Source organism: Ambystoma mexicanum, chromosome 8 (genome assembly GCF_040938575.1).
Source record: "Ambystoma mexicanum isolate Mex_15411 chromosome 8, UKY_AmexF1_1, whole genome shotgun sequence".
Classification (NCBI taxonomy): domain Eukaryota; kingdom Metazoa; phylum Chordata; class Amphibia; order Caudata; family Ambystomatidae; genus Ambystoma; species Ambystoma mexicanum.
The window spans coordinates 1,120,550,611-1,120,568,643 of NC_090929.1; the positions used below are offsets into that span (position 1 = coordinate 1,120,550,611).

The 18,033-nt window shown below is 46.7% G+C and overlaps 1 protein-coding gene across 1 annotated transcript in view; it reads left to right on the top strand.

Moving 5' to 3' along the window:
- Positions 1-18,033, top strand: part of ERCC6 (ERCC excision repair 6, chromatin remodeling factor) — a 921,458-nt gene that overhangs the window by 146,987 nt on the left and 756,438 nt on the right. Inside the window, exon 4 of the mRNA XM_069611154.1 lies at positions 1,703-1,823. Within this exon, the coding sequence (XP_069467255.1) occupies positions 1,703-1,823 (121 nt within the window). The remainder of the gene's footprint in view (positions 1-1,702; positions 1,824-18,033) is intronic.

Genomic DNA, 18,033 nt, shown 5'->3' on the forward strand with positions numbered 1-18,033 from the left:
CTGAGACTGAAATTACCATACTCAAAATAGAATGTGTAGTTGTGCCTCTGGGTGTCTGAAGGGTGGTGGCGGTCTGGGCTCTACAATACACACTCCTCGCTCGGAGGCCTTCTTGCATGTAGCGCCTTATCAAAAATATAAATAAATACACATGCCCTGGGTTTGTCCGGAAAGATGCCCACAAAGGTTGGTGTGTGGTGGCCTGCACTGATTGGCTGGCTACCAAATGTTTGAATGATGCATCTGTGTATGATTGATGGTTTGGGGTACCTGTTTGGCAAGATAGCTGACTCTTTGTACCAAGAATTGTTTCACCTGTTGCCATTTGATTCTGAAGCATCTAGAGAGATGGCTGATGGAAAAACAACAAAGGCAGTGCTGCAGCATCTTTTGGGCGCTGCAAAACACAATGGTTAAGCTCTGCCTCTCTCATAACAAAAAGGAACTGTCTGGTGCTTCCCTTCATCCAGCGCACATGGCCCTGTAGGTAGTTTTGCCCAAAGAAATGCTCCATAAGGGTGAGAGATCCCACCAAAGGCAATCCAGTTAGTCACTCACCAGTATTTGAGATTGCAGAGGTGAGTGGAGTCTTGACCAAACAGGAAGATTGTGGTTTGATCCTGGCGTGGCTACTCGGCACAGAATCCCTACAGCTATGAAGAAACATAGCAGGTGCCCACAGTTGATTAAATTGACCCCTGCAACAGGAGATCCTAAAGGCGATTGACTAGTTCCAGTGAACGGCATGTCGATTGTAGTGCATGGAGAAGCAGCAGGGAGGTTTGCTGTGGTGAGGCAGTGGGCAATGTCTGCAAATAAAGACCCTGACCCTGGAGAAAGGACCAGTGAGTCCAACTGACAGACCCCTGAAGATTTGCAGGCAAAAGAAAACCTTAGAAATTTGACAGAGAAGAATCGGCAATAGTGACCCAGTCACAGACTGCATTTTAACATTACTAGCCACTCCTCCCCACCACCAAAAGTTAACATTGGTCCATTGATGCCTGTGACCATGTAAACTTAACATTGGAACTTGGGGGTGATTGTTTTTCATGGCTGTGAACCTCACTAAACATTACCACTTTTTTTTCTTTTGCCATATTCTGGATAGTTCTTGTTAATGTTTTCTTACCAGTATATTTGATAGTTTTGGTATATTTTACGAATGTAGTTTGTGGACTTTGTCTTATTGTGTAATACCCAAATGGATTTACTGTAGCTTAAAGCTCATATACTTTGAAGAGTTGTCTTTACTATTCTGGTCAATATGTCACTTGGAGAATCAGTAACTCAAAGGAAACACCCTACAGGATGATTTACCTGGCCTTGGAAATTTGGCCTAACACAAATGTTGCAAACACAGTTACATAGGCTCTTGTCCCTCAGTGAGTAAATCACATCAAGATGGCGGAGACCCATAACTTATTTTGTGTAATAATCATAATGTGGTTTTCTCACTCTTGCTGCCATGTCAGTGTCTGCTCTTCCCTCGTTACTTTTGCAGCTCTCGATAAAATGTCTTTAATGTATAAATTACAGCGTTGTCCAAAATTTCTCATTTTTACTTTTAATTGCATGAATGTGTCATTATGAAATTGCTCATCCTGTATGCCTTGTTTTACATTCAGCTCTACTGACATTCTTATTATAGCACTGGTTATGTTGTATGACTTATTTTCATTTGTTGCACTTGACATTTAAGGAGCAACAGCTAAAGAAGATCAAAGCAAAGCAGAGACGTCTGCAGATTACACTGGGAGGGAATGAGCCTAGTACTGTGCATGAGAACCTGGAAGATGGCTATGAGGAGGGTGAGACTGAGGGTGAGTATCGAAGGGGAACTGAGAAGGCAAAACACTTTTACAAATCACATTAACCAGATGTGTGCCAATAGTTGACAGGGGGATGGGAGCCAGTGGGGGAAGGAGTGTCTGAGATTAAGATCAAAGACTTGGATGGATGTGGGATAGAGCACCTTTCATAATAAGCAAGCTGAGCAGGGACATTGGAGGTGGTTTTCCACAGTAAATTCCTGATTGCTCGCATTCTGAGTATTCATCCTTTTAATGCAAATGCACTTTCAAGTGCATCTGGCTATGAACAACACTTTTAGGCAGCTCAGTTGAGATGGCCTGAAGAGCCCAGGATTCCCGAAGTGCCCATTTCGTGAATTTCTCATGCCCCTCATTCATGTATACCTTTTGGTTCTATGTAATGTTTCTGCTTTTTGAAGGCCCCACATGAGCTGGGTGAAAGACATTTTCTGTGTCTTTGTACTCTTATGTGCCCTCTCCCTATATATTTATGGGGCATCATCCAGGAAGGGGTAGGGGTAATGTGCACAGAAGCTTTTGGTCTTAAAGAAACACCAATGTATAGCCATCCACAGCCCCCCTAGCATCTCACATGCCCTCAAATTCGTTACCTACTAATGTTTTGCTTTGCTTTTGTGCTACTGAAAGTTAATTCCTAGCACTCTTGTAATAGGCCCTGAGTAATTTTGATTTGCCTTGTTCTGATTTACTCGGTTTTTCCCAGATTAACCCTCATTAGTGACGTTCATGCCGTATGTGCCCCTGGAACAATGTAAAGCTAGGGTGTCCCAAAGTCACCCTGTTCCTCAGTCTACCAGCACTGTGTGGGTTCCACTAGTTGGTGCCATCTTATGTGAAGTATGTTGAGATACAGCCTATTGTATACCCCTTTATAATTTAGTGCAGAACTCAACAGCTAGATAATTATTTTCCTATGAGAAATTGAGTGGGATATGCATGGTGCCATATGTGGTCCTGGCTACACCCTGCCTAGGGCAGAATTCCATTTATGAGGTTCTTGCTCACTAACTTTGTGGGTCCTCTAAACAATTTACTAGCTTCCAATTTTCTTTTACTTTCTTTTTGTGTCACTGCAACCCTTTTTCTAGTGTGCTACTCTTCAGTAGCTTATATGGCTACTGAAGAAAACACGTGGGCAGGGATGCCTTTTAAGCAGCCCATTCTTGCCCCAGTGTTCGTCTATCACCATGAAAGTGTGTTGTAGAGTAGGCTGGTTCTTTGTTCTTGACCATTTTGTTTTGTTTCTTTTATTTGTGAAGACCAACCATTCAGAGTTCTTCCGTTGCTTATTGCTATCTTCCTTGCTTGTTTGACTGGTTGTCCTTGATGAACTCTTCCTTGTCCGCATTTGCTGGACCCCTGATAACATCCTTCGGGCCAGAGTGCATAATGTAGGATGTCCCGCCAGGTCCCCTGGACTGGAATTCAGTAGCTTACTGTTAATATGCCCCAGCTATTGCAGGGCATCTTGGATTGCTTCCAGTCGTTGCCTCTCTCATGGGGTTGTTTTCTTCCAGGCTGCCTTGGGATGTCCCCCCCTTTCTCCCATGGGCAGACATTTGGCCTTTTCTGGATTTTACAGGGCTCATGTTGCTGTCTTTGCTACCTCCAATGTTCTTCAACTCGTGGGTCATCTCTCCAGGTGCCTTCTTCATTTGGCCGGTTTGGACCCTTGATGATTCAGAGGTTGGAGTGACACCTCCCGGAGCCAACCTAACCCCTTCACCAAAAATAACTTGTGCACCTGCCGTTCTCTGGTTGATTTTGGAGCACCCAGCGCTCTGTAGATTCTGGACAAACGATTTCCAGTCTGTTCCATTCTCGGGTTTCTCCTGGGTCTATGAGTAGCATGGTTTTGAAGCCCTCCCTTCTACCATTCATCTCATCTCCATTGTCTAGAGTGGGCCTTGTGCTCCCTCTGCAACCAGCTCTTCTTGGGTTGGAACTCCTCTTTTGGGGGTCAATGAGCTCCTCTCCTAGCTGGTTGCCTCTCCTGCTGCAGCTGTGGAGTTAAATTAGAATTTACTAAAATGCTCCCATAACCATGGCAAGTGTATGGGATTTGTTCCATAGCGGCACAGGTAGCATTGCTCAGTGGCAATGCGCTCGTCTTGGAAGCAAGACGACGCAGAGCAACACAGGTTCGAGTCCCGGGACCAGGCTTAGAAATCTCTTTGGTAAAAAAAACCTGTTATAAAAAAACTAATTATAATTCCAAGGAGAGAATGTTTACAAAAGAAATCTCTTAAAGTGACTTACAAAAGAACTTGCTGGACTGAGGCATTTCTCCCTGGTCTCCCTTGGGACCTTGGAATTTTTTGGAACAAAGTAGAATTTCAGCTTTAAACAGTTTTTATATACATTTTACTTTAAATACTATAGTTCACTCTTGCCCATAGAATATTGGCCTCAAAGTATTTTAAACTATTGCCAGACCTTCAAGTTGAGTAAATCGGTTCATCTGCTGGACCTAAGACAGTTGAACTCAACCTATGTACTTGATGGCATAATTTCCTTCATATTGAAAAAACATGGTGATGCATACAAGCTGGTCATCTCTCCCACTTCAACCCTGACCATTGCCACCATCTACAGGCCACGTGGCTCTGCCTCCCTGTTCCTCTCTGAATGGGCTGATTATGTCCTCCTCCCTCCTCACATCCACATCTAAACTCCTTCTCCTGGGCGACTTCAACATCCACCTTGACTCCTCAATCACGGCATCCACCCTCTTCCGTGACCACTGCACCTCTCTCCCTCTCCCCTCTGGTCCTACCCACTCGGATGGACACACTCTTGATGCCATCATCCACACTGATCTTTTGCTGTCCTCTCCACTCGCCACCCCACTCTCCTGTTCAGATCATTCTCTCCTCTCCTCTTACCTGGATCCTCTCTGCCATCTGACCGCACCTTCCCCAGCCCTGCCAATCTCGTTCACTAACATCCGTCCGATGAAACGAGTGTATGCTGCTGCCTTCGCATCAACCTTCACCCTCCCTCCCCCACTGCAGACTCTGACTCTGCTCTCAGCAACCTCCATCTTGCCATCGCTAATACTCTTGACATTCTTGCCCCAATCATGTGGATCCACCTGAAACATGCCTCCAAGCTTAATGCCTGGTACGACCATGAATGTGCAGCCCTGAAACGCAAGTGCAGAGTTGCATAATGGAAATGGCAGACCTCAGGCTTACCCTCTGACAAACTGCCTGTTGCCTACTCCAAAGGCAATAGCGACTCTCCATTCACTCCAAGAAAAGGGCCCACATCCAGGCTTGCATCTCTGGTGCATCCAACAAACGGCTTAACTCTTTAAAATCTGCAAGGAACCAGCCAACCCCTCTGCAGTCTCCACTTCACCTCTTCCTTCCCAGACCCACTCATATGCACTGGCCACACACTTCACTGCAAAATCTCAGGACATCCTCCGCACCCTCAAATCCCTTTCCCCCTCCCCTTCCACCAGCCTTCTGCCACATATACAATCCATCCCCCCTCTGCCTTTCTCTCCTCCTTCTCCTATCACATCTGATAAGGTCACTAGAGTTGTCCACTCTATGAAGGTCTCCTCCAAACAGGTCTCCCCTTGCTCTTCCAGAACTATTAAGGACAACATTCCCTCTCTTGCCCCTGCACTTGCTGATTTCTGCAATCACTCTTTTTGCTACTGGATCCTTCCCCTGTTTCCTTTAGCACTCTCTTGTGCACCCCTTCTTGAAAAAACCTTCTGCAGACACGTCCTGTCCGGCTAACTACTGCCCCGTCTCTATCATCCCCTTCCTTGTACTCTTGGAGAAACTGGTCCCCCCCCCCCCCAACTGACCCAGCATACTGAGCTTGTTGGTTGCCTGCACGACCATCAGTCTGGATTCCGAGCATCTAGAGGCACGGAAACTGCTCTTCTGGACACCCGTGAAGGATTGCTTTCATCTCTTGATTCTAACTCTCCAGCTGTTTTCGTTCTACTTGATCTCTCCTCTGCATTTGACACGTTCAACCACTCCATCCACGTAACGACTCCATAATACCCTAGGTATCTCAAAGCGGGCACTGGACTGGCTGCCCTCCTTCCTCAATGATGTCTCTCCCAGGATATCCTGGGCTCTTTCTCCTCTCCTACCTCCATCTCCACCTGTGATACCCCCAGTGGCTCCAACCTTTGCCCCTGGCCATTTAATATCTTGCACACCTAATTTCCACCTTCTCTTCTTACCTCCAGTGATATGCAGATGACGCACAACTCTTCTTCAAACCTCCCTCTGATCCTCTCCTTACTTCCTCCATCATTCCTGACTGCCTATCTGCCATCCAGTCCTGGTTTTCCTCCAACGATCTCTGCATTAATGTCAGCAAGACTGAGATACTTCCCATTGGGATTCCTGCTTCCTCTTTCATCCACACACTGTGGCCACCCTCTATGCGGTCTCCCCCTTCTCCTTCATCTTCCGTCAAAAACCTTTGAGTCATCTTCGACTCCTCTTTTCTTGCTTCCTTACATCCAGGACCTTGCCAAGAATTCCCACTTTCTCCTCAAAGGAAACCTTACTTTCCCCCAGAAGCTCAATGTCTCTAGAGCTCTGGGACTCTCTATGCTAGACTACTGCAATAACCTCTTTTTTAATCCACCTTCCATGTCCCATCCAGCTAATCCAGAATAGGGCTGCAAGACTTTTCCTTGGCCTCAAGCCCCATACTGCATCGCTTCAGCCCGAAAATCTCTCCATTGGCTGCTGGTTACTGCAAGGATCAAATTCAAATCCCTTTACATCATCCATAAGGCCGTCTGGGGCCAGGGACCACGCTATCTACAACTGGCTCTCACTAAATACTCTCCCTCTAGATCTTTACGTTCCTCCGGCACAAACTCTCTGCGTGTCAAGCGCTTCGCTAAACAGTGAGCTGGTGGCCAATCTCTTTCCTCGACTGGCTCGCTCCTATGGAACAGCCTCCCCCTTCCTCTTCGCCTTGAACCAGATCTCCTCAAATTCCAGAATCTCCACAAGACTTTCCCTTTTACCTCCTCCTTCCCCCTCTTCCTTTTTTGCTAAACCCTACAGTCACTAAGATTGGGGAACAGGGCCGTTATGTGTTCACCTGGGTCCTGGCCTCCCACACCCAATCGCCTTCAGACTCCGCCCACTCCCAGCACTTGCCTTGGCCGCCCACTGGCCTGTGCTACCACATGCCTGCACTTTTTCATTGGCAGTTCAAATGATCTCTGCCAGTCACCTAACAGCTGCTTGCTACTTACTCCCTAGCACTTCCCTCTGTGGTACGCCTAGCACTTACCCCGCCTTCCCTCTCTCGGCACTTGCACGTTTTGAATGATCACAAGGCCTAGTAGGACCGCCTCTCTTTCATTTATATTTGCCTTTCATTCTCATGTTCCATCCCTGTTGCCCTGTGAGCACTTTGAAACACAATTTACTTGATGTATGAGCGCCTTACAAATGTACAATAAATTCATGGAGAAATCTTCCCAGTTATGTTAATGTGTCTTTTCAATATTCTTCTCTGGACATGTACTCTCTGCAGTCAACAGGGAATTGTGTTCCAACAATGTTCCGGACATGCAAAGTACCACTAGGCTTAGAGAGACAGGCTTAGTGTTTGCAATAGTGTGTTGCTTTGAGTTTGGGTTATAATATGTTTAAAAGTTAGGATTTTAGTTAGGCTTGGGTAGTTAGGATAAATGATCCCATACACAATGAACCATCAGTCGAGGCCTATGAGTAGGGTTGTGGTGTGAGTTAGCAGTTGGAATTATTAAACAAAAGGAGCACTGAATAGTGTAGGATGTTGCCAGAAAAGAATATGGTTGGCTTAAAATGGATTATATGAGTAACCATGCCAATGTTTATTTAAAGAGTCTATACTTTTTACCCCACAATGAAGGCACTCACCAACAGTCTGTCTTATTGCACACCAGAAATGGCAGAGGTGTGCAGAAGGGGCTACATACCACTTCCTACTGTTGGCTCAAAATACACTGATGACAATGGATGAGTTGGGCCATTCATGAATATATAGGAGCCAGGAGTCGACCGTCTCCACGCTAAGTATACTTGAAAGGCAACAATTGACATATCTATTTTGAGGCTTAACATTGGGGTTTTTCATCTACCCCCAAGCTAGGGGTGGGGCTTGATGTGTTGTGGCTGGAACAGCCAGGGATGCCGCATGGCCTGGGTTCCAATGCAGGCACCCTTCCTCTCCATCCCCTCACTTCTGATCTATCCTTTCGGGAATGTACAAACGAGGACTCTTATGTCCGAAATATGTGTCAACGTATTGTCCATTACACTTTTTTCCGATTTCTTATATCCTCTATGGTGCAGTACTCCGCTGGCCTCTACTGTGAATCATCGCTCTCCAGATTTAACCTGTAGCAATCGGTCTGGTGCTTGCTGTTAAATCAGTTGAGCTAGGAGCTTAGGGAGCCAAGAAAGTCACTAACTGCCTCACTCAGGGTCTGGTGGGTGCAACCTATACTGCTGTTGGCAGCTATATCCAGAAAGTGTTTGCCCTCCATCCTGCATCACCACCCAGGCCCCATCCTGAACTTCAGTCTCCCCAAGCTCTGTGCCCCACCATCAGAACGCCATGGCCATGTTCATATTTAAAAACCCACACAGTGCGTCCCTTCCTCAACACAGGAGCTAGGGCTACCAAGTACCATACTGTTGGATTCAAGCTTCTAAAATCCAAATATACACACATCGACAGAGAACCCTTTTCATGACTAATTATCAATGCCCCAACAACACCCGTTTACGAAATCCATTTAATCCTGTGCAGGTCTGTATCGTTAGGTGAAAGTCATTTTGTCCTACAACTTAGTGTGGACATTGCGTTGGGTCCAATGTCAAGAGTTGCTCCAAATACCACAGCCCCAGACCGCTTTCACCAACATGCTTGAATGGAAAACTAGAGGTGTTGAAAGGTGCCAAACATGTTGCTACTACTTGCAACGAGGAGTTGAAAGTTGATAGAATTAATTGGAGTACAATGTCCTTGCTGTGCCTCAAATTGAAAAGCACAGAGGATATTCAATAGTATACTTGGATTGAAATCAATGTACACAAACTGTCTGCACTTTAATTATGTTTTAGCCTTCATGCCGGTTTTAATGGTTGTGTAAGTGTGAACTTTGTGATTAATTTCTTTTCACTTTTTGTATGGAAAATTGATACTTTGGTGTGTGTGTGTATATGTATGATATATATATATATATATATATATATTTGTGTGTATTTATATATATATATATATAAATAATGTCAATGAAAAAACTTTACTTCATGATCTGATCAGTTAAGGTAAGAAACCTATCGCAGCAGAACTCCTGAAATTCAATGCATTGGGGAACTCTGGAATGGCTTAACTTGACGCGTTCCCGTTGCAAAGCCCAAGAGGACATATTTATTAAAATGCCATGGCTAGTGGTCTGGTAGTGTTCTAAAATATACACTGACCATGGTTGAATGCCTCTGAAATTCAAAGCAAACTCAGGACCGGCTTAACTCGGCAAGTTCCTGTTGATCTCCCCTATAATACTATATCTCCATAATGCCATTTTCTATGGCATATGGAATCCCTTCTCTTCTAATAAATATGTCCTCTTGGGCTTTGCAACGGGAACACGCCGAGTTAAGCCTGTCCCAAGCTCCCAGATGCGTTGAATTTCAGGGGTTTTGTTGTGACAAATTTCTTTCCTTAACTGATCTTTAACCAAAGTTTTTTTCATAGAGTTTCAAGGGTTTTGTTGTTCAATAGATTTTTTACGCACCATTGACCACGGCCTTCAGCGGTGCCCACTGTATATTTTGGAACACCACTAAACCACTAGCCATAGCCAGTTGGCATGGCCTTTGGCCGTCCCTACTGCCCATTTTAAAACACTACCAGCCCACTAGCAATGGCCATTAGCGATGCCCCCTCTATATTTTAGAACACTCCCAGTCCACTAGCCATAGCCTTCGAGCATGTCAGTGGGCACAGCCTTTGTCCCTGTCCACTGTCCATTTCAAAATTCTACCAGACCACTAGCCATGGCCAGTGCATATGTCCTCTGGCCATGCCTCTTGTATTTTTTAAATTACTATCCAGTCACTAGCCATGGCCTGTGGGCACAGCGTTCGCCCTTGCTTACTGTCCATTTTAAAACCCTACCAGACTACTAGCCTTGGCCATGGCTGGTGATTTTTCACCCCCAAACTCACTGTATCTGTTAAAATTAGTAAACACCTTTTACTTTGTAACTTTTTTGGCATGGCCGCTGGTATAATTAGGGTTTCCTGTTTTCAGTGTTTCTCTTTTTGTTTATTTTTTTAAAACATTTTTTTTTTTTACTTCTGGTGGTGTATTTCCGGCGTTTTCGAAAAATGTCAGGATCTGTGTTTATCAGTGTTTTCCCATGTGCTCCCTTCAAACAATCAGGGATAACTGTTTTTTTCATTGTAAACACAAAACTATTTCTATGGTTTCATTGCATGCATAAGTAGGGTAACATCTCTCGTGACTGTCTGCAAGAATAACATATGCCCATGTTTGAAAGGTTAACCTCGAAATCTACCCTAATGCAACCATCAGACGTTTATCAATCACAGACTAATTTTTTACCTGTTTTGACCGTGGTATTTGTATGTATAAAAGATTGCAGGCTTTGAGAACTCACAATTTATTTAGGCACTGGGCAGTAAGATTAAATTATTTGCCAAGGATCGCACATTTTGGTTAAGCAGCGTGTTACAAGCCCCTTGTTTTATGGCCGGTCTCTTGGTGATTGTTGTGATACATAGCATGACCCCAACTTACCGCATTTAAGGAGCACGGAAAAGGGGAACAAATTACCGGCTGCAAGAATAACATATGCCCAGTTACTTTTGCCCCCATAGTGAAAATCACAAGCTGGCACCCATGAATATACACACAGTAGATGAACATAGATCTTAAAGTGAAATCTACAAATGTAGTGCAAGTGACCTTCCCCTTAGAAGAAAGTGAGACAAAATTTACAAAAAAGTAATGAACACCAGAAAAATGACCTAGGAGAGGAAATTTTCCAATAAATATGCTGGCAAAGTATAAAAGGTGTTCATCTTTTAAACCTAGCAATCTGTAGTGAAATATTGCCTGGAAAACGAAATTCCAATACCCCCCACAGCACTCTGTGTTTCTGTGATGCAGTTTGCTTCAAAATGTCGGCTATTCAGGGCTATACCCCAGGTTATAGCTGAAGGTATGGGAAAAATGTTTGAGTGTTGTGTTTCAAAATTGGTCACTAGCCCCCTACAACTCCCAAATTTCACTTGCTGTCCTCTTGCCCCTCCCCCACACCTCCACCTCTAGCCTGATGACATTTGCATGTTTTTGCGACATGCAAAAGCCTTTTTTCGTATGGATTGTGTCCACCAACGTATTACTTATCTATGACATTGTAATGTCCACAGTTGTGCTGCTTTGGACATTTTTTCAGCAGAGGGCACTCTTGTGTCGATGTCCCTTGAGGGCCTCTGTCAAGGGTGACGTCATCGGATGTTCTAAGTAGCATGCACGGCACCCGTAGCCTCTGCTCTGTTTTTCCCCCCACACGTGTTTGCTTCGAGAACTTGGTGCGCCTCGTGCCTTATATTGCTGATACCAGTATTATGTCTTCTTCTGATGACACAAGGTCTGGCTTTAAGAAGTGTCGGGATTGCGGGTACAAGATGTCCATCACGGACCTGCATCATATTTGCTTGTGGTGCCTGGTCGAGGACCACGCTACGACTGCTCGAAGTGCCAATCGTTGACTGCCAAGGCCTTGCGTAAGGGTAAATTGAAGGTAGGCCGCGTTTCCAAGCCCCGTAAGTCAGTCTACTGGTCTATCGATCGACTAGTCGAGGGGGGATTCTCCCCGTCGGAAGAAGCCAAGAGATCTAAGTCCTGGAGTGGTTCCCGTCACTCGTCTTCTTCGTCGAGGCGGTCCAGGAAGTAGCGTCACCGTTTGCCTTCCCTTCGGATGATGACTACCCAAAAAAGGTGGCCTGCCACACTAAATCCTCTACCCCCTAGGAATGGGAGTCTTTTCGGGAGCAAATGTTGCAGATTTTTCAATCTCCGGGCACAGTTCCGTCCGTGCCTTCGTTAGAAGCTGGCAAGGAACTGTCTCGACCCGACACTTGTGCACCTTTGGGCCCGGGTAGCGGGCACAATAAGCATCGGGAGCCGTTGAGGTCCCGTTTGCACAAGGCATCAGGGGATCGCCAGAGATGTGCCAGGTCCAGGTCACGGTCTTCATCTCCAGCGAAACCGGCGAAGCCTGTGAAGTTGTCGAAGAAGGTTTCGAAGCCATCAGCGCTATGTCCGTCGTGAGTCTGTCGGTTCCTTACCCCCAGTCAGGCCCTAGAAGCATTGTCGACATCAACACTGTCAGAGACGTCTACGCCATCGGTGCCGGCTGGGGAGAATTTGCTGATGGAAGCCTCTGTGGCTGTGGATCCTCCAAGGAAGGCTCTTCTAAGTCTGTGAAGTCTGTCTGTGATAAGAGGTATACTCCTCTCCCTAGGAACAAGTTTTTTTTCAGTCTCTTCAGAATATTTATGAAGATGAAGAAAAATCAGATGAGGATGTGGGTCCATTTGGTCTTCCATATGTTCCGAAATGTTTCATTTCCGAGGAGAGGCGGATTGAGGATCTGTCAGTCCTTGCATGATGCCAGTGGCCTGGACACTTCTCCTGAGATGGAGTTTGGCAAGCCAGAGCCTGGTGATCATGCAAATCTTCTTATCGGAGATTGATGCCAAGAGTGGTAGAGTACTTGGGTTGGTCCAGGCCTCCGTTTGAATTTGATCAGGCTGACCTTAGTGACATCTTGGATCAGGGTCCGTCCACTGGCCCAGTGTTGCCTTTTCATGTTGCATTGCAAAAGATGGTGGCTGCTACTTGGAATGCCCTGGAGTCTATTCCGGCGGTTAACAAGTCATTGTCTAAGAAATACCACCCATCCAGTAACAACCCCGGCTACCTGTCCACACACCCCATGCACGAGAGTTTGGCGGTCCAGGCGGCTATGGCCACCTCGAAGCAGACAGCGTACCCTACCTACCCTCCTGATAGGGATGACAAAAGCATGGATGGATGAGCGCTTTAGGTATTTTTTCCCGGGAGTAAGGCACTGAAATCGGCCGACTCCACATGTGCCGTAGCAAAGTTTTCGCACACTCAGTGGAATTGCATTTCGCTAGTGGCTGAGCATATTCCCGAAGGGGAAGAGAGGGATGGCTTTCTTGCTATTGTGCAGGATGGCAAGGATGCCATGTGTGAATCCCTTCAGTCTGGGTTGGACACAGCGGATAGTGTTGCTAGGTCCATGGCTACGAGCACAGTGATGCGTAGATTTGCGTGGTTGCGGAAGTCAGGTTTTGCACCTAATGTGCAGGCCTGTCTTCTCAACATGCCCTTTGACGGGTCGCATCTTTTTGGCAACAACGCTGACAAGAGCCTTGAGAAGTTGCAGACCTCCAAGGCAGCTGCCAGATCTTTGGGCACAGCTGTTCGACAACCTCAACCTTTTCGTACTAGGGGACAGCAATGGAGGGGTGGTTCCTTTCGCAATTACTCCTCATTTGGAAAGGCGAGAGGGATGGCCAGTCAAAGGGGCCAGTGTAAGTTCACTCGTTCACACAATTTAGAAGCCGCCGCTTCTAAACCGCTCTGAGGCCTTGAGCCATTGTTCTCTGGTGGGGGGGTGAGGGGGCAGGCTGTTGCAGCATCTAGAAGAGTGGCGAGCCATTACTTCAGATGTATGGGCTCTAGATACAATAGCCCACGGTTACTGCCTCTTTTCTTTTCAGGCCTCGCAACAATCCACTGGGGAAACACTCTTTGAAGGTTGAGGATCCGCTCCTTGTGCAGGAGATTTTAGCCCTCCTGGAGAAAGGCGCTATAGAACAGTGCCTGTGGCGGAGTGGAACAAGGGTTGGTATTCCCCTTATTGTTTGATACCCAAGACGGACGGAGGACTGAGACCCATTTTGGACTTGTGATACTTGAACAAGTTCCTCAGGTAGGACAAGTTCAAGATGGTCACTCTTTCTCAGATCCTTCAGGCCCTCCAACCTCAGGATTGGTTGGTGTCATTGGACTTGCAGGATGCTTATATGCCGATCTATCCCAAGCACAGGAAATACCTGAGGTTCGCAGTTGGCGGCTCCCACTATCCGTTTCAGGTACTGCCATTTGGGCTCACCTCCGCTTTGAGGGTCTTCACCAAGCTCATGGTGTTGGTGGCAGCGCATCTCAGGAAAGGGGGGATTCACGTCTGTCTACCCCAACCTGGACGATTGGCTGATCACGGCGCGTTCTACCGAACAAGCCTTGGATCATCACCTGCCACTCCCTTCACAAGCTGGGCTTCTCCCTCAATTTTGAAAAGTCGCATATGACACCATCCCAACAGTTCCAGTACATTGGAGCAGTTTTGGACACGTCCTTGGGGATGTGCTTGCCGCCGAAGATGAGGGCTCATCACATTCTTCAGATGGTCACCAAATTTCAACAAGCCCAGAATCTTCCGGCTTTCGAATTCTTAAGGTTGCTAGGCCTCATGGCATCCTGTATCTTTCTGGTGCCAGAGGCCCGCTTGAGAATGAGATCCCTTCAGTGGGCTCTAAGGACTCAATGGTCCCAGTTCTCGGGCAGGATGCTGGATCTCCTTCATGTTCCAATCTCGCTCTCGTGGGAGCTTCTGTGGTAGGCCGACAAGAAAAATCTCATGAAAGGAGAACCTTTTTGGCTGCCATGGCCAGATGTCACCGTAGTGACGGACGCTTCCCTGACAGGGTTGGGAGCCCATGCCGATGATCTGTCCTTCAGCGGTCATTGGTCTCTATCGGAGTCCAGACTTCACATCAATCATTTGGAGCTGAGAGCCATCAGACTGGAGCTGAAGGCTTTCCTGCCATCTGTACGGGGGAAGAATGTCCTGCTAATGACCGACAACACAGTGGCATTGCATTACCTCAACAAGAGAGGGGGTGTAGAGTCACTGCCTCTGTGCAGGGAGGCAATGCAGCTCTGGTTCTAGGCTATTCACGAGGGAATCTCTATCGGCGGTACATCTGGCCGGAAAGGAGAACATGGCGGTGGATGCTCGCGGTCTCCCACGAGTGGGAGCTAGCTCAGGAAGTCCTTCAGGAGATCTTTGCCCTTTGGGGAACCCCACAAGTGGACCTGTTTGCGACCGGTGCCAACTGGAAGTGCGAAAAGTTCTGCTCGAAGGAATTGCCTCCTAGATGAGTTTGTTTTGGAGTGGCTCTTCCCGCTTCTGTATGCGTTTCCTCCGATCCCAGTCATTCCTCAAGTTTTCAGGAGGTTGCGACGGTTCGGGAGCCGCATGATCCTCATTGCTCCAGAATGGGCCAGGAGAGCGTGTTAGGGAGAATTCTCTCTATAGGCTAATTTCCCAAACCTAGTCAGTCCCCCAGCAGCTTTGCTTGATTTTTGGGGTTTATTTCTATCTCCTGCTAAGAGTGAGATTCTTTTTCTCCCACTCTTAGGCATGATTTGAGAATGTCCTTTGACTTTGTAATGTGTTTTATGTGCTATGGGGTCTTTTACTCCATAGGGTTTCATGTGTTTTTGGTAAGTGTGTTACACAGCACCCTCAGTGCAGTAACACAGGGGTGTCATAGTGACCCCCAAACATAGACTCCATACCCTGGGACTGACTACTGTCTCCCAGGGCATGTAAAGTCACCATTGACTTCACTAGTCTTAAATTGTGAACAGAATCAGTACAAACCATCATATTGTGGAAGTACTGGTAGGGGTAATTAGATTGCCCCTGGGTCTGTTTTTCGAGAGGGCACTGTGCAGCCCCCCCTCGTCGAGTTTCTGGCTGGGGGCAGTGGTCACCAAGCTAAATATTCCACCGGAATATTTCCTATGGGATTTTCCCATTCATTTTAAACGCACCACTTTTTTGGTGCAATGTTAATGATACCGCCGGGTTATTTATTTAATATTTATCCCCCGGTTGGGTATTTTTGCCAGGACTCGGTTTTAAAATGGTGTTTGTGTTCGCCTCGGTAACTCCAACCCAAGTCGAGGCCTTTGTTCCACTTTTGGCGGCCTTCAGCACAGAAGCCTCCAAAAGTGGTGCCACTCTGTCTGGGTCTACAGGATGTGTGGAAGGGGGGGGAATAGGCACCCTGGACTGAGTTGCCTTGGCAACTAAGTCGCACTCTTGTGTGGTTGGCCCAGTGGTGAGCCGCCTGGCTCACCACTTAGCATGTTTGAGTGACAGCTAGGACTGGTGAATGGGGGTTTTCTGCATAAAAGCAGGGCTTTGGGGACTGGAACTTCAGACGTCGCCACAGGACCTAAAGAATCCGCAGAGGGAGAAGCTGAGCCGACCTGCAACGACGACACCACCGGTGGAGCCCTGCTGAACCGCCTCACCACTTCCCGACGACAGAGAAGATCTTCATCCTGGAGACTCTTCTTCCTTTGAACTGGTGGAGTTAACCAGTTCGCCCTCTTTTCGCCTTCCTGGATCGCCTCATGGTCGAATCGCCCGTGCCAAGCACCCCGGCCGCCGGATAGCCACGCTTCACAACTACCCCGAATAAAAGGGTAGTACCTTTTAACCGAGAAACAACGCGGCTGGTTTCTTCCCTGGCAGTGCAACGACCTCAAGCTTTCCTCCACGTCGAGACCTTCTCTTCCCCTGGACGAAGCACCGACTGGAGCTTTCTCACCATTGCAGGTACTGTGTCCCGCCTGGTCTCCCTTGCAACAGACTGGTCATGGTGTCCCGTAAATCTTTGACTCTCTATCCTGGGGTGACCTGGGACCTGTTAACTAACTTTTTTGAACTGATCCAACTCCTTTTGAACTATCTGCAGAGACTTTTTAAGTGTACTTCAACTGTGTGATCTTGGGCACATTCCGCCTTGCTCTCTCCAAGAGTGGGTCTGGCCTATAAACTTTCTTGCTCTACAGTAGACTCTGCCTTTCCTGACTTGTTGTGGTTCTTTTAAAAGTGTTGGTATTGTGTGCTTTTCTAATTCTGCCTTTTCCCTCCCTTTTTAAATAATTATTGGAGTGCCATCTTGGTTAAGTGCTCACCTCTGTATTTGATAATAAGTGGTGTTCTTTCCCTAAGACTTATCAGTGAGGTGTATATATTTCTAATGACTGTGTTTGAACTTGCTTGACATATTAGTGCCACTGTATTTTTCCAAGTGTGTTTTTAAATAAATAATTATATACTTTTATACCAAAGCTCTGGTCAGTGTTTGCTTGTGCTACTGTATTTTTGTACCTAATGTGTATACTCTATATACTGCCTATCTCTTCTTGAGAGAAGTCTGACTGCTCAGCCACAGCTACCAGGTAAATCTGGGTGGTGCAGACTGCTACCAATTGGGGTTACTGCCAACACCTGTAGTCTTAAACTTTTTGCAGTGGTCCCTAAGGGAACTGCAGAGGTTTCTGCCTAACACCTGGAAATTCTAGACATGTCCATCTGTCCTCCAATGCGTCTGCCTCTGAGAGTGGATCTACTCTTGCAAGAGGGAGGTTGGGTTCTCCACCCGTAGGTCAAGACTCTCAACCTTCATGCATGGTTTCTGAGAGGTTGAGTTATAGGGATTGGAACCTCCCAGATGACGTGATGGAGGTGTTGCTTTCGGGTTGGCGGCTGGCAACGAAGTCCCTGTACCGTTGCCGTAAGTTTTGCGACTGATGCTGAGGAAAGAATGTTCCTTTTCATTCATCAATTCCTGAGGTTCTCTCCTTCTTGCTTTCTTTGGCCCACAGGGGTCTTCAGGTGGGCACCATTAAAGGTTATTTGGTAGTGCCATCTTTAAGCGCTCTTCAGGGGAATGCTCTTCTTTTAAAATTCCACTGATCACTCAGTTTTTGAAAGGGCTCACAAATGTATTCCCGCCGTCGCTGTTTCCGGTGCCGGTTTGGGACCTTAATTTGGTTCTGAACTTTCTAATAGGTGCTACGTTTGAACCGTTTCATTCTTGTCCATTACGATTGTTCATATTTAAAACTGTTTTCTTAGTTGCGCAGTTACATCTGCTAGCTAGAAGAGTGAGCGAGTTGCAGGCACTTTCTTATAAGCCACCCTCTACTTTGTTCCACAAGGATAGGGTTGTATTGAGAGAACGTCCGTCCTTTCTACCTGGTACTGTCCGAA